Source organism: Bos grunniens, chromosome 22 (genome assembly GCF_055505025.1).
Source record: "Bos grunniens cultivar Pamir isolate PY7600 chromosome 22, Bosgru_T2T1.0, whole genome shotgun sequence".
Taxonomy (NCBI): domain Eukaryota; kingdom Metazoa; phylum Chordata; class Mammalia; order Artiodactyla; family Bovidae; genus Bos; species Bos grunniens.
Genome location: NC_141186.1, coordinates 37978830 through 38001213, shown reverse-complemented (window position 1 = coordinate 38001213; position 22384 = coordinate 37978830). Strand labels below are relative to the sequence as shown.

The 22384-nt window shown below is 41.2% G+C and overlaps 2 protein-coding genes and 1 long non-coding RNA gene across 14 annotated transcripts in view; 2 read left to right on the top strand and 1 right to left on the bottom strand.

The window, feature by feature from the left end:
- Positions 1-583: 583 nt before the first annotated feature.
- THOC7 (THO complex subunit 7) lies at positions 584-20901 on the bottom strand. Of its 7 annotated transcripts, none has more exons than XM_086367057.1 (9): positions 20029-20162; positions 14156-14224; positions 6437-6554; positions 5579-5706; positions 5215-5301; positions 3383-3440; positions 1688-1754; positions 1531-1600; positions 584-917 (listed from the first exon to the last, which is right to left on the bottom strand). In XM_086367057.1, exons 2-9 carry the CDS (start codon positions 14160-14162, stop codon positions 850-852), a joined length of 603 nt encoding a protein of 200 aa, XP_086223183.1. In that variant the 5' UTR covers positions 14163-14224; positions 20029-20162; the 3' UTR covers positions 584-849. The 7 variants fall into 7 exon arrangements, with proteins under 7 accessions (XP_086223183.1, XP_086223181.1, XP_086223180.1 ...); XM_086367055.1 differs by lacking the exon at positions 20029-20162 and adding an exon at positions 19262-19301; XM_086367054.1 differs by lacking the exon at positions 20029-20162 and adding an exon at positions 15824-15974.
- On the top strand, positions 6544-9454 carry LOC147348304 (uncharacterized). The gene is made up of 2 exons (XR_015151435.1): positions 6544-6666; positions 7184-9454. It is a non-coding gene; the product is annotated as an uncharacterized LOC147348304 (long non-coding RNA).
- ATXN7 (ataxin 7) overlaps positions 19479-22384 on the top strand; it is a 131502-nt gene continuing 128596 nt past the window's right edge. For 4 of the 6 annotated variants that reach the window (XM_086367045.1, XM_086367043.1, XM_086367047.1 and 1 more), the window contains exon 1: positions 19479-19617. The gene's annotated coding sequence lies outside the window, so the exon portion shown is untranslated. Of the gene's footprint in view, positions 19618-20139; positions 20425-22384 lie in introns of those variants that run through there. The other 2 variants (XM_086367038.1, XM_086367037.1) reach the window with 2 other exon arrangements.

Genomic DNA, 22384 nt, shown 5'->3' with positions numbered 1-22384 from the left:
TATTGAGCTAACTTTAAACCTTTGTTTTTAAAGAGAAGAGTTCTTATTAAAATTATAAAAACGTAACATTATTAAGATATGATTCATGCAAAGAGTCATGTTTCTGAACTAAAATGAATGGATAAGGATGGAACCTAGCAAGTATTAGACATATAATTCAATCCTTAAAAAAAGTACATGTGATTCAGACTTAAATTTATAAAAAGATCATGAAATCCTTTCTTGCAAGACTCTTGAAGATTACTCCAACAGAAGAAAACAATAGAGAGAAAATGTTTTACTAAAACATTTACCAACCATATATCTCAAATGTTAAGGACAGAGATCTAGAAAGTAATACATACTGATTGACTTTGCATCTTATACACCACAAACATTCTGTACATAATTTAACAAGTGTACAGCTCTCCTGAGAGCCTGTTCATGGTCTTCATTTTCAAAAGTGGTAACAATTTCCAAAAGCTGACTCATTTTCTCATGTACACTCCAGAAATGTCACCTTCTCACTATCTTCCATTTATTTTGTGAGCAAGTCAATGTTACCAATTAAAAACTATCTAGAATGCCAATGAGCACAAATATATTTGACTTAAAAACATTTTATTCAACATTTATTTTGGATGTTGCTTCCCACCTTTTAAATACAAAAAAGACATTTCAGTAAAAGCAAATATATAATGAAGTCATCTTCCTCTGTGTGAAGAAATATGAATGAACTCTACATTAACATTTAAAAGCAAAATAGTTCATTGCCAAAACTTTACATATCTCGAGAGCGCAACAAATTCTAAGCACACTGAGATCACACTGCTAATTCACCACTCTTGGGAATGGACAGTGATTACTGGTCTATGGTTTAGGATCAGTTTCCATGCTTGCTTCTTGAGCTTCTTCTACCTCTGAGAGCTTTTCATCATCTGCAGTTGAAAAAGAAACATAAAACTCTAATCAAATTTGCTTAAACTATACGTCTGATGAATATATGAAAACATTTTTGTCCTTTATAAGTGAATATATTTAAAGCAAAAATGGCAAAATGGCAGCCTATGATTGCAACTGACCCACACAAGGGGGTTTGGTTTTTAAAAGTTCTGCTTTGGTTGTTGTTATTAGTTGAATTCCTGGAGGAGGGAATGGCGGCCCACTTCAGTGTTCTTGCCTGGAGGGTCCCATGGACAGGGGAGGCTGGTGGGCTACAGTCTATGGGATCGCAAAGAGTCGGACATGACTGAGTGACTAAGCACACATTAGTTGAATCAAAATGCAAAATTTATGTGAGAGACTTCAATTTAAAAAGAAGTTCCCCTGGTCATTAAAATATCTACATAGGGACTTCCCTGATGGTCCAGTGGCTAAGACTCTGTGCTCCCAATGCACGGGAACTGGGTTTGATCCTTGGTTAGGGAACTAGATCCCTCAAGATGCAACTAAGAGTTGGCATGCTGCAACTAAGACCTGATGCAGTAAAATAAGTTCATCTTTAAAAAATAAAATCGACATGAACATTCATTTTACGGTCATGCTACTTACTTTCCAGTGTTTGCTGAAGTTCATGGATGGTACTAAGAAGAACATGAAACTGTTTCCGTCTCAATTCCAGCTGTGTTAGTAAGAAAAAAAATTAATACACAAATGATCTATAAACCAATACAGAACACAAAGACTAGTACATATCACATGCAAATACCTTATCTTCAACACTTTCTTTAATATGTGAAAGATGTTCTAATTCTTTTCCCAGAGCCTCTAGTTCTCTGAAAAAAAAAGTGAAAGTGTTATATTTTGCTAATTGGGAGAAAAGAATTCATAATTAATATCTAACTTTTTAGTTACTAAATAATAGTATTTATTATAAAGGATAAGGAGTTCTAACGTCCATTATGATGAGACTTCTAAAACTAAGGGTGATTCTTTAATTTCTAAATATGTACTAATTTTCATTAAAATTAAATTTTAGATAATTTTTAAAGTATAGGAAAACTTGACAATAGGATATCAAACCCTTTTAACATTTTGTCATAATTCAAACTTTTTTTTTGTGGAAGAGGGGTGGGTAAATGTGCTAAATTGCAGAGGTTAAAGCGTCTGCCTGGAATGTGGAAGACCCAGGTTCGATCCCAGGGTCGGGAAGATCCCCTGGAGAAGGAAATGGCAACCCACTCCAGTACTCTTGCCTGGAGAATCTCATGGGTGGAGGAGCCTGGTAGGCTACAGTCCATGGGGTCACAAGAGTCGGACACCACTGAGCGAATTCACTTTCACTTTCACTTTCATTTTCCTCTGAACCAGGCCTTTTTCCCTCCTCTACTTTCCATTCAGGCAATCCTTATATTATACCAATCCTTTTTTATGCATATATTTGTATCTCAATAATATACAGGATCAGTATAGAATATTTGGAGGGCTCTAACTTTTATAAATGATTATTATTCTGTATATATTTCAGAAACTTAGTAATAATTTAAAGTTCATTATATATATCTTCTGTTTTCCTTTTCACTAATTATTTTTTAAATTGGTGTTTGGAAAGTGTTTATTTCCAAATTCTGTATAACTCCTATTTAGTATTCTATATAAGTAGACCACGGAGAAGGCAATGGCACCCCACTCCAGTACTCTTGCCTGGAAAATCCCATGGACAGAGGAGCCTGGAAGGCTGCAGTCCATGAGGTTGCTAGGAGTCGGACACAACTGAGCGACTTCACTTTCACTTTTCACTTTCATGCATTGGAGAGGAAAATGGCAACCCACTCCAGTGTTCTTGCCTGGAGAATCCCAGGGACGGGGGAGCCTGGTGGGCTGCTGTCTATGGGATCGAAGAGTCGGACACGACTGAAGCGACTTAGCGACTTAGTGATAAGTAGACCATATTCTGTTGCTGCTGCTGCTGCTAAGTCGCTTCAGTCATGTCCGACTCTGTGCGACCCCATAGACGGCAGCCCACCAGGCTCCCCCGTCCCTGGGATTCTCCAGGCAAGAACACTGGAGTGGGTTGCCATTTTCTTCTCCAATGCATGAAAGTGAAAAGTGAAAGGGAAGTCGCTCAGTTGTGTCCGACTCTTAGTGACCCCATGGACTGCAGCCTTCCAGGCTCTTCCGTCCATGGGATTTTCCAGGCAAGAGTACTGGAGTAGGGTGCCATTACCTTCTCTTATCTGTTTTTGTATTGATACATATTACATGCATTTATTTTAGAACTATAGGCAGCAAGGTTAGCAGAAGGAAAAATCTCATCAAGTGGTATTAGAATCTGTAATTTTTAAGGTTGACCCCTATTTTTTGAAACGTATGATATATTCCCATAGAAATGGAACGTGTAGACTAGTATGTAAACATTTATGTATAAAGATTAGTTCTTTTCAGAGTAAAGCTCTAAACTTACTTTAATGTCTCATGCCTGTCTGGATGATGCTGGATCACTTTTGCCAGTGCATCATATTCTGAAAGATACAAAAATATTTACCAAAATAAGATATTTCAAACCTGGATATCAAAACAAAATGTCTAACATCACAAATCTCTCCTAATTATTTTCCTAGTAGATAAAGAAGTGGAAACATTGAAGGATATGCGGAGTATTGCCAGCTTCCTCTCATTCAATTATAACTGCAACAATTCATGACTTCAAAAGTATGTTCCAAACAAGGATTTTAGCTCCTACTCTGTTTCCATTTACGCATTCCTGGGTAGAATACAGGGGCTGGCATAAGAGAAAGTGAACTTAAGTCATTATTGATCATCAACTAGACTGATTCTGAACATAAGAGAATCTTATTATTTGCCCAGCAAATAGAAGACCAAGAAAGTGAAAGTGAAGTCGCTCAGTTGTGTCCGACTCTTTGTGGCCCCGTGGACTGTAGCCTGCCAGGCTCCTCAGTTCACGGAATTTTCCAGGCAAGAGTACTAGAGTGGGTTACCATTTCCTTCTCCACAGGATCTTCCCGACCTAGGGATCGAACCCAGGTCTCCCGCACTGCGGGCAGACACTTTACTGTCTGAGCCACCAGGGAAGTCCAACAAGGTGATCTATAATTAATTAACAAGGTATCCTACAATTAGTTTCAAATCTTAGACAAGGGGAAATTATACTTCTCACTCATTTCAAAGGTAAAGATCTCATAAACTTAGAAATGATTTATAATTCAGGAACTTTGTTTCTGCTCCACTAAGACCTCCAAGGTAAGTCATGTATCTCTTGTTAACTTTTCCTATGAAATGATATATGGCAGCATTTACTTAAAAGCCTCATTAATCTACCAAAACACTGTAAAATTTTTTTTACAATTGATATTAGTTCTTAAATAAGTTGGTATATCCTGCTCTAAATTGGCCACTGCAACCTGACCACATGCATTTTAGACTGAATTAAAAAACCATCTTTTAAAAATAAGGAATTGAACATCATCTTAATTAACTCATTAAAAAGTAAAATTGTTTGTTGACAGTGTATTAATTCAATATAAGTGTGATTTTTAATAAAATATTTTTGGACTACAAAATAATACATGTTCAATATAAATAACAACAACAAAACCTAAATGATAAAACTCCACAACTCCAAAATAATCATTAACATTTTCTATATCTTTCATGTATATGTCACAGTTGTGACTTTACATTATATTTTTAATCTTCCTTTCAAATTACACTATAGGAGGAGCAATGCCTCTGCCATTAAAATTATTTTGAACTAGTTGATATGAACTAAAATAAGGCAGACCTTAATTAAGAACAAAAGAGATTGGAAGAAAACAACTTTAATCTTCCTATTCTAATAAAATCCAGGCAGACTGTAAATGTTTGCTTGCACAGTCCTTAATAAAAAAAAGTCACAGGGCTTATATTATTTCTTTTTTTTTTATGTAGTTCCATTAAACACACACAAAACACAAAGTCCTAAATCTAATGTACTTGTATAACATTATTTAGGCAAAGGGGTATGAGGGCAGTAAAAAAAAAAAAAAATTGAATACTTAAAAACATACTTGTTTAATCAACACAATCCAACTTTTTTTTTTTTTTTTTTTACCATGGCCTTTCTTCTCTGCTATTTTAAACAATAATATAGTTTTAAAGAATTAAGTTTGTCTCCTAATTCTTTTTTATAATTTAAGTCGATTCTAGCTGAAGGTTTCATCTCACCACATTAAAAGCTGCATGAAAATACTAGTCAGTAATGAAGTATTTGCACACTACATCCCACAAAACCCTTACCTTGCCGATTTTTTCGTATTCGTTTTGCTTGAAGAATTTGCTTTTTGCACTCAGCAATTTTTTCATGGGCTCCAGCAATGCTACATTCTATATAAAAAGGTTTTTTTTAAGATACTTATAACAACATGAATAATCTCCATTTTCAGTTTTAAAATGCGTTTTTAAATTTAGTTTCCTTGCTAATAAAACAGATGCTGGCATTAATACACAGCTGTAACTCAAAGAATAATATCATATTAGAACATAGTCTTTCTATTAATGTTATTATTCGACCACTAACCAGAGAAAAATGTTAGTAAATATTGTTTCCCTTAGCCCATAAAAATTAAAATTACAGACAGAAACAATTACTTTGTTTCCTTACCTATCTCTTTGTAAATTTTTTCATAATTTTCCATTTCTCTGAGATTCATATCATATACCAGCAAAGTTTTGCCCATTGAAAATTCACACTGGGACAGCGTGCTCAGCATACGTTGGTACTGGCTGTATCTAACATAAAAGAGAGAGAAAGAGAATAAACATTTTGTGGATTTCCAGCTGAATCATTACAATGCAGGCACACCTTTGCTAAGTTAATTATGCCAGGTTCTGAGAGAATATGCTTTATTTAAAATAATTTGAAATATCTGTCCCTTAGGTTTTCTTTTTCCAAATGTGGTTTACTTGAATTTATAAACTGTATTAGTTACAAATGTAAAGATGGGACTGTAGTTGTTAGCAATGTAAGTTTAATTCAAACAACTATTTGTTGAATTTTGCTTAATAGCCTTTTTAAAATGTTTTAAGATGGTTTTTATTATCACAATTCTGTTCTCAATTTTTTCACTCTAATTATTTATCTATGTGAAAAGCTAATTCAAATGATGAAAAAACTCTTTAAGTTAGAAATTTATCAAATATATAAAAGCTTGCAGCAACTTTATTAGTGCATTTTTAAAAAATAGAGAAAATTTCATTTAAGTATTTTGTCTTACTACACATTTATCTGCTTTTAAAAGGGACCAAAGTAATAAGTCTGAATTTAACCCTCAATTCTTATCACTGTACCTTCTGCACATTTTAATAAACACAAAAGTAGCCTCTGAAGGGAAGGCCAGAAAAACCTACTCTGGACTCTGTTAATGAGTGAAAATATGAAAAACTGACAGCACTATATGTATGGCCTAAAAAAAAAATCATAGCAGGACATTAGTATAGAAACGGCAGCAACATGAAATACCCCTCTTCCTGAGATCCTGAGTTGCACCATTTAATGAAACTTTTCACCAGCAGATTAATTCTCCGATCATCTCCAGCACCATCTCCATCGATTAGGAGACGCTTCCGTATGACTTCGTCTGGAGGACAGAATAATGTGAATTAAAATGACTATCTGGTTCCTGTTCACTTTCAGGGACAAATAAGCAACACCACTACACATTCATTTATCTAGAAGAAAACTACTGAAATGTAAGTGTACTTGATGCCACTGCACTGTACATAAAAGACTGTTCTTAAAAGAATTAAAATGGTCAATTTTACGTTAGGTAGGTTTTAATATAATTTCCATACATATATATGGGAAGTTATTAAGTGTCTCATGTCAGGCACTGTTTTAGGGGCTGCAGTTATAGCAGGGAAAAGCCTTGCCCTCACAGAACGGACATTTTATTGTCAGGCTGTAGAGTAAAAATAATTTTCAGGTACTACCAAAGAAATAAGTCAATAATTCTTGGAGAAACTTTTTGGGCAAAACCTGTTCAGACAAAAGAAAGCCTGAAGCATTCATGTCGTTGAGTACTGTAAGGTACTAGTAAAAGGAACAGAGAGAAAAGATCGAAAGACATAGTGGGAGACTAGAAAAAGAGAATGAGGTGTGTCAGAGAAAAAGAAATTTTGGGGGGGTTGTAATTTAGTAATTGTAACGTTTCTTTTCTCGTGAGGACTTTTTTTTTTTTTTTAATGTCTGTCTCCCTTTTGCTACAAGGAAAAGAAAAAGAGAAAAACGAATAGAAAAGCAGTGCAGATGACAATGCTGAGTAAAAAGTAGGGCCGCAGTGGGCTTGCTTGGCAGCCCTGAGCTAGTGTTCCTCTTGGACAAGATAATGCTGGATCATAACAAGAAATGTGCAAGTTGAAACCACAGTAAGATATCATTTTCATCTTTCAGATTGGTAAAGATCAAAAGACCTGATAATAAGTGATGGTAAGTGTGTTGAGAAATCACACTTACATACACTGATAGAATGTAAGTGGTGTGCTCTTTGCAAAGCAGCTGGACAATCAGATAATCTTCCAAATACATATAGCTTTTTGACCCCATTAGTCCAGTTCTAGGAAATCATCCTGTAGATGCATGTGCACCCATGCACCAAGATAAATGTAAAAGGATTGTTCTTAAGAGTGCTGCTTGTAGTAGGAAGATGGCAAACCTAAACATTCACCAGGAAGAGACTGGCTAAATATAAAACAGTTGTTAAGTGTAATAATATGCAGGGACTTCCCCAGCAGTCCAGTGGTTAAGATTCCATGCTACCATTGCAGGGGGCATGGGTTTGATTCCTGGTTGGGGAACTAAGATCCCACATGCCTCGCAAGGGGGCCAATAAAGAAACAGACATACATACATACATACATAGATAATTGCTGAATCGCACGTTTTTAAAAAGAGGTAGTAAGATTCAGCCAAAAAAAAAATAGTGTGGATGTATATATTAATATCATAAAAATCTCCTTAGCTATGCTAAGTAAAATGAAAATAACACAGGTGCAGAGAAGCACGTAGTTTGCTGCCATTTGTGTAGAAAACAAGGAGGCCAGCTGTGTATCACCCATCACACACGGTGTGTGATGCGCCCATCACACACGTGTCTATGTATTCAGCAAATATCTTTGGAAGGATTCATAAGAAACTGGTAATAGTGGCTATTTCTGCTAAGAGGTATTACAGAGGATGAGATTTAATTTTTATGATTTTATAGGGTTGTCTTTTTTTTTTAACCATATGCAGGCATTTAAAAAATAATTTTTAAAGTGTGAATAATTCCTAGAGAACCTGCATGATGAATCAACAGCAAAATCTTGAAACAATAGTTCCTGTGTGTAGGCGGAAGTATTTTTGGGTGCAGGTGCAGTGGAGATAAACTTTGGAAGGCAGATGGGTCCAGTTTTTTTTTTTTTTCCCCTAGTTTTAAAATCTATTCTGTGACAACATCAGATAAACATGTTTAGAATTGGGTTTTGTTCTCAGAGTCATGGCTGTGACAGACGGCTCAAGCTATGGATTCATCAAGTGTTTTAATTTTACACTGAAAGATATAAACTAATGGTTTCCTCTTTTAACCACCAATAATGTTATTTGAGGAGAAGGCAATGGCACCCCACTCCAGTACTCTTGCCTGGAAAATCCCATGGATGGAGGAGCCTGGTGGGCTGTAGTCCACGGGGTCGCTGAGAGTCGGACGCGACTGAGGGACTTCACTTTCACTTTTCACTTTCATGCATTGGAGAAGGAAATGGCAACCCACTCCAGTGTTCTTGCCTAGAGAATCCCAGGGAGCCTGGTGGGCTGCCGTCTATGGGGTCACACAGAGTCAGACATGACTGAAGTGACTTAGCAGCAGCAGCAGCAATGTTATTTGAGGAGACTGAGGCAAAACACAGTCCTGGCAGAGATTAAAATTCAGAAAATGAAATTGATTTTTTTATAAAGTCACAATCGTGTTTTAACTTTGTTAAAAGTAAACGTTCAGTGGGTGAGCAGTCCAGTGGTCAATTGATGCTATTTAGTTTATTTTTGATCTTCCTACCTCTACTCTTTCAAGCCCCCAAGAAACCCCATCTTCCTCCCAGATAACTAGGAACCCTCCTTTATGGAGGACAATGGATGTCAAATGTAAATGAATGTAGGAAACATGAAGTAGGGAAATTGAGGATTGAGTACCTAAAGCGAGAGGTTATGACCAGATCTGGTTTTTCAAGGGATTTTTAAAGTTTGGTGACTAACTGAAAATGTTTCCAGAACATTTTGTGATCTTTTCAGCTGTATACTTAAGATCTGTGCACTTGTTTTACATATGTATGTAATATCCCAATTACAAAAATTTTTGAAAAATGTTTAAAGCATTATACAGGCCAAATAAACTTGGGGAAAAGGTTCACTGGGACCCATCCTATGTCCTGTTCATTCTGTTTCCTCTTCAGTCTCTCACACTGTATCTTTACATTTCTGATGCTCAATAAATATTTTAAAATTGGATTTGTGGTGCCTGCCTGGGAACATCTGCCCTCCAAATAGCTTTGTCTCAATAAAACACTAACAAGGACAAACATGGAACCATCCTATCTTCAGGTCCATAGCAGAGATTTCCCTTCCTAGACAAAAGACATGAATATCTGATCAATGAGCAGCAGTGTCCATAGGTGCCAGCCTAACCTCTTGAGGACATGAAGTAAAGACAAGCGTTCCTTCACTCTAGCTGGAGACATAACACACAAAATGAATGCACACACACGCAGAGGAGGCTGAGATAGTTAAGTGATACCGACACATGGCAGGAGATTAGGAGAGCTTCCTTTAGCTCGGGGGGAACAGGGAAAGAGGATTTTAAGCTGTTTTCCCTTTTTTTGGCCCTCCCCCTTGGCTTGTGGGATCTTAGTTCCCTGACCAGGGACTGAACCCATTCCCTGGAAGCATGGAGACTTAACCACTAGACTGCCAGGGAAGTCCCTAAAGCTGCTCTTCTGATACATGACCATCATTGGTCAAAAAAAGAAAAAGCTAAAAGGCATTTTAACAGTATCTATTCTTTGACCCCCAAAATCCTAGATATACTTGCCCATATGCAATATGACATGCTCATTGGCAGCAGATTAAGTATATAAATTTTGGTATAAGAATATGATAAAATAATATAAAGTTATAAAAAACAAAGAATGAGGAAAACTGTGTATACTGAAAGGAAGACCACTTAATACAACCTGTTAAAAGAGCAAGGTGAAGAATCCTGTTTATGGCACGTTTCTTTTCATATAAAAGTAGGGAAATAAGTATATTCATATGTGCTGATGTTCACATAGATATACTGGAATGATATACAGGAAGCTGCTATAAGGAGTTACCAAAGAATCGAGCAGTGTAAGTTGGGTAGCTGGAGGACAGGCTGGAAGATGTCTTATATTACTTGATTTTTGAACCAGGTCTTATATTTTTGAAAATATGTCTTAATATTCATTTTTGAACCATATAGTACTCAAAATTTGTTAGTTGATGTTTGCAAAATAAAGAAAGCTATGACTGTGGTGATGGTATCATAGGTGTTTGTATCTGATAGCTCAGCTGGTAAAGAATCGCCTGCAATGCAAGAGACCCCAGTTCGATTCCTGGGTCAGGAAGATCCCCTGGAGGAGGGCATGGCAACCCACTCCAGTATTCTTGCCTGGAGAATCCCCATGGACAGAGGAGCCTAGCGGGCTATAGTCCATAGTGTTGCAAAGAGTCGGACACGCCTGAGTGGCTAAGCACAGCACACGACTGCATCAAATTATACACAACACATGTAGTTCTTAGTGTATCAATTATACTTCAACTAAAGTGGAAGGAAGGAAAAGAAAGCAAGCAACCTAAAATCATGTCTTTCTCCACCTCACCTACAACAGGCAGGGAGAAAGCTGTGAGCTAAGGCAGAGGTGGGGATTGCAAGGCTGGGTCTGGGATGTGAGCACTCTTCTAGGACACTAAGAAGTCTGGGGGCCTGGAGACTGATGTCAAGACCCAAGCGCATACAGGCAGTATGCGCTGACCTCTGGGTCAGATTGTGGAAGTCCACAGTAGTTAGTGACACACTGGTAGACTCAGATCCTATTGGCAGGCAACAAGTTGGAGTTGCTGGAGATTTGTGAAGGGACTTTCTAGGAGGATCAAGTGTACAAAATGGGGTGCAGCTGTGAAGCGCCCACAGGCAGGGAGGCTAGTTAGGAGGCTCCCAAAGCATATGCCCACTGAAGGAGCTAAAAGAGTGTGAATTAAAGCAGAGATCAGAGTCACAGGTCCTGGAAGGCAGACGAGGGCTCAACAGAGACTTGGTTAGGAAAAGGCAGGAGCCAGGACCAACTGGCTGGCACGAGCAGTGCAGGCTGATCAGTTCTGTAGCACAGGGGACGTGCTGTCCAGGCCCTCAAGGTCTCTCTCCTGCTGGAGCCTGATCCCTCTTTCGTCTACAGAGCATTTCTTCACAGCCAGACCCCAAGTCCAAAACTGGGGCCAGTGTTCTGGTTAGTCCACAGTGTTTAGTTTGTGTGAGTGACCAACTTTTAACTTCATCTGTAAAAATGGGAATAAAACGATCCACTTCATAGGACTGCTGTGAAACCTTATGGAAATAAAGTATACAAGGGCCTGTTCACTATAGGAAAACAAAAAAGAAAAAAAGCAGTTACTCTTATCTTCATGTTAAATTTAATTCCCAAAGTAATGTGAAACAGTGAATAAATGCTGGAGCTGTATCTATAGATACACCTATATACTGATACATAAGATGCATAGAAAGTTCTGCACAGTTATGACTTGTCACAAATTCGCTTGTCTTAAGCTTCATGCTGTAAGGTCACTGTATTTCTAGCTTAAACAGCATAAGTAGTTGCTGCCTAGGAAAGTCTGTGGGGATGAGGAGGACTGAAATTATATATATATATATATATATATATATAAAGTACAGAGCATAGCTCCAACAGCAACAAATTAAAAGGGTAAGTTGCTTGTCTGAAATTTCTCTGCTCTTTTTAAATTTAAGGATGGCCAGCTGCTGATGGTTCCTGGCATGTACGACATGAGCATTGTTTAATTGTACCTCATCAGTTAGCTCTAGACTGGACACACTAAACATGTGTCCAGTCTAGAGCCAACTAAACTAAACATGTTCTGTTTACTATATGCATTGACTTCATAAATTATCATCATGCCTGAAGCTCTCTGTAATCAATCTGAATAGTAATATTAAATCAGGAGGCCCTTGGTGTACCTGTAAGAACAGTGAAGTTGGTTTAGAAATTATTTCAGTGGTGTTATCAATGTCATTCCTTAGTTGTCACGATCACTTTCTTTATTGAGTACAAGGATCAAAACCACCTCGGAAAAGCTTTTAACCCCAAACACCTAATGTCTGCTCCGAGAACGGTGGCCTTCCACTAGATTTTAGGCTTGTGTGAAGATTTCTTATTGGATTCAGTTATATGGGTACCATAAGTATACCCTATAAAATGTCTGCCATTCAAAATCACTTTCAAATCAGTTATGACACAAGCATGATGATAAGCAAATATTTATTTGAAAAACTGGGATGGATTTTTTTAGACCCTTTCCTGTCTTATATCCCATCCTCTAACTAGAATACAAAGCTGCTTAACATGCTAAATAGGTCTCAAGAAAGCCATTTTACAGGGTTAGATTTTAATACCTAACTCTTCATAAACAGGCTGGAAGCAATGACTCCTTTACAGTTATTAAACCCGCTCTCCATTTCCAAGCCTCTGGCTGACTGACACAGCCATCGCAGTTGTTTTCTCATTTTAGTGTGGAAAGGACAATCTCTCATAAACCCATACTAACACTGCTTTCACAAACTAATTGTTATTCCCTCAAAGTGGCTATTAAAACCTTGATTACAGAACAAGTTTTCATAGCCTCTTGGAGCAGATGTTCAAAAAAGGAAAGAAAAGGACAATTTGGAAGATAATAGTGGGCTAAGTTCCACAACTCTTGCTTTAGGGACAGGTCAAGGCTTGACAACAGGTAAGAGCCTGTCATTAACTTCCCCCTAGGGTTAAGTGAAGTCACTCAGTTGTGTCCGACTCATTGTGACCTGATGGACTGTAGCCCACCAGGTTCCTACGTCCATGGGATTCTCCAGGGAAGAATACTGGAGTGGGTTGCCATTTCCTTCTCCAGGGGATCTTTCCAACCCAGGGATTGAACCCAGGTCTCCTGCAATGCAGGCAGACGCTTTAACCTCTGAGCCACCAGGGAAGCTACTGTCAAATGTGCCTCCCAGTCTGCTAGACCTCACAGCTCCCAATCTCACCTGCTTTTCAGAAATAGCAATTCTGTGATCTCTCAGTGAGGATCAGCATTTCCTTTCTAAAGGCTCTTTAGCAAGATATTCTGAAAGTACACAAATGAACCGCTGGCTTTTTCTTAGTGTTCCTAAACACTCTGGATACAAACTGAAAACCACAGGAAGGGATAACTGGAGATAAGATTACAGAGGAAAAAACAGCTGGCTACTAGGAAACCAATGTAGCAATTTGTATTAAAAATACAGATACTTTTGAAACCTATCTTCTAGAAGTGATTGCCACTGTGTACAAAGACAACTATGCAAATATCTCCACTGTCATACTATTTATAAAAGTTAAAAAAAAAAGGAAAATAACAAAAAACATTTAGAAGGGGATTGATTAAAAAACTAGTAGAATATCACAAAAGAATAAGGTAGGAGGAGCCCCAAAAGGTATTAGAAAGAACTCAAAGATGTATCATTAATTATGGAAGTATAGTTCAGAACAGCATGCAAATATTTGTGTAAAACTTTACATATGCATACTGGTTCACCAACTAACTAATGCTTACAATATGCTCATTTAGTTTCACAAGAGCCCGAAGGGACTGGAAGTTACTTGTGCAAATTAAATGCCATAAGAAGTAGGAGTGGAGCTGGGACTCACACTCAGGAGTTTGACACCAGAGAAGATGCTTTTTACCTTTGATGGCATTTAATAATCATTCTGGAAGGGTACACAAGAAACACCTTACAGTAACTGCCACTGGGGGCTGGGCTGAGCTGTGGAAGGTGAAGAGGGGAAGGTTTTCACTGTCCCTTGGGGCATTTCTTCCTGGATTTCCTGACATGAACCACTTTTCTTCCTCACAGTATTAAGAGTCATTATTTGATAGAGAACTTACTGGTCATTTTGAGGTGTTTTTCTTCATTTTTTCTGTATTGAAAATTCTCATCAGTGTTCTTTAGTAAATCTGTGACGTGTTAACAACAAAAAAGAAACTGGTTTGATCTGACCTATTAACAAGAGGAGGGACTAAGCCATATCAAAACAACATGTGTGCAGATTCCTGTTATGTTCATCACTAGATCACCACGCCTTATGGATTATTAAGCTGCATTACGTATATCCCACTGCACTGGATTCCTCCTGGTGAAATAATACCGAGCCCCTCCTTTCAAGAAGCTTAAAATCATTAAAACAACTATGCCACCAATGTTAAGACACAAAAAAGTCAAGTGGAAAGAGTAAGGTGCTTTGATTCATCCATGTAAACAGGGATCTCTCCAGAGACACTTAGGCCCAGTCTAAATAAATTCCTGATACCAAAGTAAATGACAAAAGCCACAATTACATTAAAAATGAAAAAAGAAAAGCAGAAAAATCAATGCTGAGGTCCTTTGTTTTTCTCTGTTGTCGCTATTCTGTCGCCAAGTCGTGTCCGCCTCTTTGCGACCCCATGGACTGCAACGTGCCAGGCTTCCCTGTCCCTCACCATTTCTGGTTTTTCTCTAAATATATTTAAATGTTTAGAATATGACCCTAATCAAGTCAAGGTTGAAACTCCAATCCCACTTTGAGATGCCTTTTATCTTGGCTAAAGAAATATTATTTAATATTTGAACTGCTTCAGTAACCCCTGTGCTGGGACCACAGAAGAGAGAACAAAGTGGGCAAATCCATTGGTACTTGTGGAAAAAAAAAAAAAGTCAAACAAACCCTTTGGCTACAAATGTTTAATTAACATTGGATCAACAACTGAAATCGGAACAGCAGCAGACACAGTGTTTGTACACTCCTATTTGATGACCATACCTCCTGCTTCCTTTCACTCTGAAAAGTGTCCTGGTTTGGACAATCAATTAAATGGCCACTCAACTTTGAAGTGCTTTACATATATTAATCACACTTCATCCATGGAAAAACCCAATAAAGTATGTATTATTATCTTCCTTTTACAGATGAAAAGTGTCATCTCTGTAGTTAGAGGAAAATATACACAACTACATTATTAGAAAGTCACAATGGCATTCCGTTATTCTGTCATGTTGTTCACGGGCATGTTAAAAACCATTATTTCAAGTTTTAACAGGCGTATTATCCATGCATTATACTTTTTAATTAAAAAAAAAAAAAAAAAGCAACACTTGTCAAAACCAACAAGCTCTATTAAACGGAGTGTACAGCCACATCCCGCTCCCCACTGCCCTTCTTATCATCCATCTGTTGCTCTGGCAGATCAAGACATATACCTAATATTCTCTGTACTGCAAAAAGTGCTTCTGAAATGCCTTCTATTAGGTTCTAACACTGTTTAACACCCTTTAAATTAACATACAAAATACAAACTGTGAACATAGTTTACATTAACAGTGACAACATCTAAACTGTTTTTCCTGTTAGCCAAAATGCTGGGGTGGCAACAAGGAAGGAGAGAGAATGGCTTTGTGACGATAAGCCATTAACTTCCCGGGACCTCCACTTGTCCATGCACAGATGATGCTTCTAGGGATAACACTTATAGTTCAGTTGTTGCTGTTCAGTCACTAAGGTCACTAAGTCATGTCCAAACCTTTGCAACCTGGTGGCAGCAGCACGGGGCTTCCCTGGTCTTCAGTCTCCCAGAGCTCGCTCCAATTCATGTTCATTGAGTTGGTGATGCCATCTAAGTTCAGTATCTATAGATAACAATATAGTATCTCTTTCCTTCCCTTAGAGGAGGGCAGATTATTGCTCCAATTAACCATTGTGTCCTTGCACAGGATATAAAGACTTTCTCTTCCAAGAGCTCCCAGTCCACTTGTATAGGCAAACCCGGATGTAAGGATTACATGAAGGCATAGCACCTGACCAGGCACTCAGATTGGCGAGAGGACATCCGCCTTCCTCAAGTCTCCAGAAACAGGTACTGGAACTTCTCCAAGAACCCTTCAGGAGGCTGAGGATGTGGAGGCCACCACTCTCAGTCGTCCCCACCGCCATCATCCTAATCAGAGCCCACCTGGTTTCTCACTTGGACCACCTCTCCTTGGCCTCCCTGCTTCCATTCTTGCCTTCCTACAACTCATTCTCTACACAGAAACCCGGAATGATCCAAAAGATGACCACTTGAAACTCTCTGATCACTTCTAAGGCCCACCTTGTGAGGCATGTGGGATATTAGTTCCCCAACCAGGGATCGAACCTGTGCCCCCTGCATTGGAAGTGTGGAATCTTAACCACCTGACTATCAGGGAAGACCCTATCATCCATTTATTTTAATGTTGTCTCATTATAATTAACTGCTTTAAATATTTTCTGGAACACACCATGTAAGTAAATTAAGTATATTGAGGGATATAGCAGAAATATAATAAAATAATGTGGTTAACAGGTGAAAGATCAACTAGTTTTTGAAAAGAGCAAAGAAGACTATTTGATATGGGTCCTGAAGAATAAATGGCCAGTCACCAGGCAGAAAAGGCAGGAAGGGGAAATCTACACAGATAAAGAATGGGAGAAGGCACAGTCCTCATCAAGGGAAAGTAGAGGAGAGGCAAGTAAACCAACTCTGACATTTAACAGCATTTACTGGACATTACTGTGTATCGGCCTCAGTGCAAAGCACTTCACAAATTCTGCTGCATCTAACTCTCAAAACCAGCCTGTGAAGTAGATTTTATTATCCACATTTACAAGGAATGAAACCGAGGCTCAAAGAGGTTAATTAACCTGCACAAGGTCAGACTGCTTATGAATGGCAGAGTGGGGATTCTGATGGTCTCTTTGGATATACTGGGCACTTGACTGCATCAGTGCATTAGAACTCATCTTCCCCTTCACCTCCCTCTGACAAAAACCTCTCTCTCCTTTGCCATTCTCTACCTCGATGAATAGAGCCCTAGCACTAATAAGCACAAAGTCACTCCAATCAGAAACCTGGACTAATCCTTGGCCCTTCCTCTCATATCCACTCAATCTCCTGACATTCAACCTCATCAGTTTCTTTTCCACCTGTCTGCTTCTCTGCCATTCCTCTTGGTCTCAGTCCCCATCCTTTCTCTCTAGGAATCATGGCAGCTGGTCCTTTGGCTTTGAGCTCAGGTTCTATAACTTGCTACCTGTGCAACCCAGGGTTGAGTTAACCTCCTTGTGTTCCAGTGTCATCTGAAAAGTGGGGATGGTAATCAGAACATGCTTGGCATACTATCAATATGCTATAGATGTTAGAAAGGAGAGAGGCCAATTAACGCCTCACTTTCCCTTCCCTTCATTATTATTCAGAGTAGAGTGTGATTGTTGTTTTTAATGGCATCTGATAACATCACACCAATGCTAAAATCTTTCAATGGTGTCCCATAACCATCAAAAACATCTGGCTCGTAACTTTCTAACTTCTAGCCAATACTTGTTATCTTTGAGTTTTCCAAAACCTTGTGACCTTTGCACAAGTGGTTCTCCACCTGGAATACTAATGCAACAATTAATACACCTACTTATCCTTCAAAAGTGAGATTAACAGTAACTGTTTCAGGGAGGTTTTCTGATCTCTGAGAATGGATAAACAATTTCTGTTATGTGTTTCTACAATTCCCAACCTTCTACTTCCTCTGTAGTAACATTTTCCACCATGAAAACCTATTATCTCATGTGTCTTTCCCACCAGACTGTGATCTCAGAGAAGGAAGAGGTCTTGCCTGTTAGCTCGGGGTTATAATCCCAAGATTTAGCCCAGATGGGATACACACCTACTGAAAAAAATTAACTGGAGTGAAGCTAAGCTTTAACTGGACCTTGAAGAGCCTCCATCTAACTACTTCCTGTCATGATCACAAATCTGGGCCTGTTAGTCTTCTGCCCATGGCCTGGTCCTTTCATGTGGAGACCTTGCCTACCTCCAATTTTTCAGAAATGGCCTCTATAGGCATCTACTGGCCACTCTTCATACAGACTCAGTGCCCCTAGATCTCCCCTTCCTAAATGTCAACGGACTTCTTTACTCTGTAACTGGATAGCTTCTTAGGTTTTCCCTCCAGTTGCCCATCATGCTTATGCCTGTCCCCCTTCCCCAAGGTGTCATTCTAATTCTGCTCCCCTCCTTACATGGGTCCACCTTCCTAAACTGACCTCACAACTTGCCAGAAACTCAGCCCCTACCTCTCCCTCCCCACTCCATTTCAGGGGACAAACCACCCTCCCCAAGACATGCACACACAAATGAGTCTTCCACCCGAGGTGGCCCCATCCCTATACTGGCTCTTCTTTATCTCCTAGGCACAGTCCCTGGCAGTCTTCCAAACACTCCGTCCACATCCACTCTTTTTTGATATTATCCCCACTTCCCTCTCCCTACCCCCAATCCAGGGCTAGCTCCCAGGCCTCCGTGCGATCCACTGTCTAGGGGACCTTCCCAGACACTTTACAGGTTTCACCCTCTGAACACCGACACCCCTGCAATACTGTCCGGAGACCTCTCCCAACTTTCCAACCTGGCGCGATCTCCACCCCACCCCCCGGCCACGTCTTCGGAGTTCGCACTCTTCTAACCCCTCCTTAGGTCCTCCGGACCCCCATCGGCAAGGCCTCCAGCCCTTCTTCCCCTTCGCCGCCCCTCGGACCCCAGCGCCCCCACCCAGTGCTCCCTCACCACATCCTCCGACAGCCTGGACCCCTTCCGGGTACCACCCTCCCGCGCATCGCTGGCTGCCAGCCTGCTCAGGCCCCCACGTGTGCTCGCGGCCCCCAGACGATCCTCCCGGCGCACCCGCCCCACGCCCCGCGCGATCTCGGGAGAGCCGGACGGGGAGCCCGAGGGGCGCTGTGGGGGGACAGGGAGGGCTCCGGGGAGAGGCTGAAGAGCTCGGGGGAAGCGGCCGGGAAAGCCCGGGTCTCCGAGGGACCCGGTCGGGGAAGCCGAGGGGCTCCCGGAAGCGGCGGGGGAGGCCGGGGGTCTCGAGGGAGGCGGCGGCGGGGGCCAGGGAAGCCGCGCGGCTTCGGGGAGCGGGCCGGGGCGGCGGCGAGCGGGCCTCACCGTCAGTCACGGCTCCCATGGCGTGCGCGGAGGCGGCGGCGGCGCAAGCAGAGGCGGCGGTTGGCGGCGGCGGAGGTCAAACTCCCACAATGCAGCCGGGTAAACAGCCATGGAGGAGGAGGCGGCGGCGCCCGCGGCCGCCCGCTCCACCGCCTGAGCCGCGCTGCGCCGCCGCCGCCGCGGGACCCGCGCTCCCCGCACTCCCCGGGGGCGGCCACGGCCAGCGCGTGTGGGGCCAGGCCAGGCGGGCGGCGGCGGCCCCGGTGCAACCCCAGCCCCCGCAGCCTGCCCCCCGCCCCCTGCCGCCCCCGCCCGGCCCACGCCCAGAGGCCGCCCCGGAGGCCGCCAGACGCCAGGTGAGCTCGCCCGGGCGCCGCCGGGGCGGCTGGAGCCACGCGGGGTCCGAACCCCCAGCGCTTCCTGGGGGACGGCGACCGCGGCCCCCGCCGCCCCATTCCCTCTGTCGCCGCTGGGGGTGGGCTCGCTCTCCTCGGGGGAGGCGCGGGGAGAGGGGGCGCCCGGCCCGGGTTGAGCCCGAGAGTCGAGGGACCCGGGGCACAGAAGGGGCGCCTCGCGGGGGGTCCCCGCGAACTTTAGCACCCACGCGCGCTTGGGCGGGTCTGGCACGCGGGCACTCGCGCGGGGCGCGGTCCTCGAGCGAAAAAGGCCCCGGGTTCCAGGTGGCCCGGATCTGGCCCGGGCGGTCGCCCCCTTCCCCTCTGGGCTCGGGCGGGTGCTGGAAAACGGGGACGGAGAAACTTAGCGACCTGCGGGCAGAGTTCGCTTAGCGCCAGGGTGCGGGGTGCCCGCCTTCCTCCCCGGGCGCCGGAATCCCCGTCGGCGACCGGGACGGGATGCTCTTATTTATTTCTCTCTCTCAGATTTTCAAAAACTGTCCCCATCTTAAGGGGAAGTCGAAAGTGAAGGGAGAGGGAGGTGCTCAATAAGAAACGTTGACTAGCGTGTAATTTCCGGAGCACACTGCCGGAGATACTGGCATCTCTTTCCAAAAGTCACTTTGATTCAACTTCTATGAGTTTCTCGCAAATGGCAACATTTCGATGGTGATGGACGAGAGGAAACGGGCAGCAGTCCGGCTGATTTGATCTCCAGTGGGGTGGATTCAGTGAGCCCCAAGAAGCGGGTCTGAGTTTTCAATCCAGGTTTGATATTATTTTCCAATATTTCTGCCCACCCACACCCCCGCCCCAAGTACCTTGCTTCTTCGGGATGAAGCTCTTATGGAAGACGGATTTTGTTTCAGTTTCCTTAGTCAAATTGAGTTCTTTCTCCTGGTTTTCTGTGTTTCTGAGAGGAAGAGCTGTACATGCAAATATGTGACAGTGAAGGGTGTATCACCTCTAGCTGGAAGTCAGTGTGCATAAAATTTTATTCGCATATATGAAGTAAAAAACTTCAGTAATGCTCTTCAACAGTGCTCTAAAGAGTTAACACCTGTGACTTTTAACACAAAGGCCAAAAAAATAAAAAAAAGGAAGCAAGTTACCTTGAGTGAATATTTTGATGTATAACTTGCTCTCCCCCACAGTGCGAAATATCTCCAGGCTTTAATACTGGCATAAATTCTGACTGTGCATGAGTTGGTTCATTTTCTTGGTTTAGCGGGAGAGAAGACACTAACCACAAGAGGAATCACTTTAAATCTTAAGTGCTACAGATTGTAAATTTCAGGCATCAGTTACTTGTCTGTCTCCGGTGGCATTTTGGCAGTAATCATTGTTTAAAAAGTAACTGTCAAGTGGTGAAATGATGTTCTTTTTGAGTTACTTATTATTTGGCCTTATCATGATAACACTGATTTGGAAACAGTATCTAGTGACTTGAAGTAATCTTAACTGTTGTTTATGGGAAAGTATCTCTGCCCCCTGTAACTTAAGTTTTCAGAAGTCAGTGTATCCTTCAGTCACAGATGGAGTCCTAACTTAAGTTTTCAGGAGTCAGTGTATCCTTCAGTCATAGATGGAGTCCTGACCAAACGCTTATTAAGTTTGTTTTGTATTTTGTTGGGCAGTGTTAGACATTTTCTGAATCAATCAGACCAAGAAAGATGGAAGGACTTTAGTTTGAGGTATACCTGAAACTAAACATTCCTGAACATTCTTGTCTCAGGTGGTGGTACTTAAGCCTTTTTGAACTTCATGAGGCTGACCAGGCAGATTTTTTAACTTAACTGGCAATTGCATTGACACAGATCTTTTGTGTTGAACATGTAAGAATTATTTTAACCAACTTTTCTTCATCTCATATATAGTGAGAGAACATCTTTTAATAAATCTTACAAGTGGTCTTCTTTAATACAATTTATTGTAAATTAACATATTCACGAGTGCTAAAGTCAAAGACACTCAAGCTCTAGTCCATACATTTCTTCCTTTCCAAAATCTCTATGAACAGAAAGAAGTTGTAGATTTTAAACTCTAACAAAACTGACGTGGACTTTGAACATATATGGCTTTAGGTTTGGGGCTTTACTTGAGTTATTAGGTTGGTTTTTTTGAGAGTATGAGAGTCTAGTTAAGAAAGTTTCTTCCAGTATTTATTTAATATTAGCCTCTGAAACTCTAAAAGATGATGAGAGAGCTAGCTATGTGGTCTCTACCCTGATCCTGTAAAATAGGGATTTCTGTGTTTTGCTTTCAGAGCAAGGATTATCCTGGGGTCTGTGACTCTCAAGGGGTCATGGATGGGGTTGAAGATATTCCTGAACCCCCTAGAGTTGTGACCTAAACTTTGTGTGTGTGTGTATTTTTCTGAGGAGGGGGCTAGAGTTGTTTTATAAGAGAGATCTTGAGCCCCCTAATTATAGATATTTTTTTTATTAAATAAAGTGGGAGTTAGAACAAAAGAGAAAAAATAAAAACGTAGATCTTTCTGCTTAATACTTGCCTTTTAAGCTGTCTTTAACCTAGTCATGTGGTCTTAGAGGTACAAAAGCTCTGCCATTTTGTTCCCACAGCAAAGTGTTGTCTGTCAATTGATAAACCATGCACCGCAGAAAGGGCTTGACAGTGCTAGTCCTGGGTGCGTTGTGGCTGTTTTTAAATTATGTTTAAACGTTTAGACCGAATAGATGAATGGTGGATAAGCAGAGGCTTGAGCTCG

What these genes read in the sequence shown, in the direction of transcription:
- THOC7 (XM_086367054.1), bottom strand. Translation starts at nt 15,899, where the DNA reads ATGAACATGAATTGGAGCGAGCTCTGGGAGACTGAAGACCAGGGAAGC. An exon ending in TCAGGATCTCAGGAAGAGGG is followed by an intron (nt 5,707 to 6,436) that starts GTATTTCATGTT and finishes CTTTTATGTTAG; the next exon opens with ATACAGCCAGTACCAACGTA. An exon ending in GACAGGCATGAGACATTAAA is followed by an intron (nt 1,755 to 3,382) that starts GTAAGTTTAGAG and finishes TTTTTTTTTCAG; the next exon opens with AGAACTAGAGGCTCTGGGAA.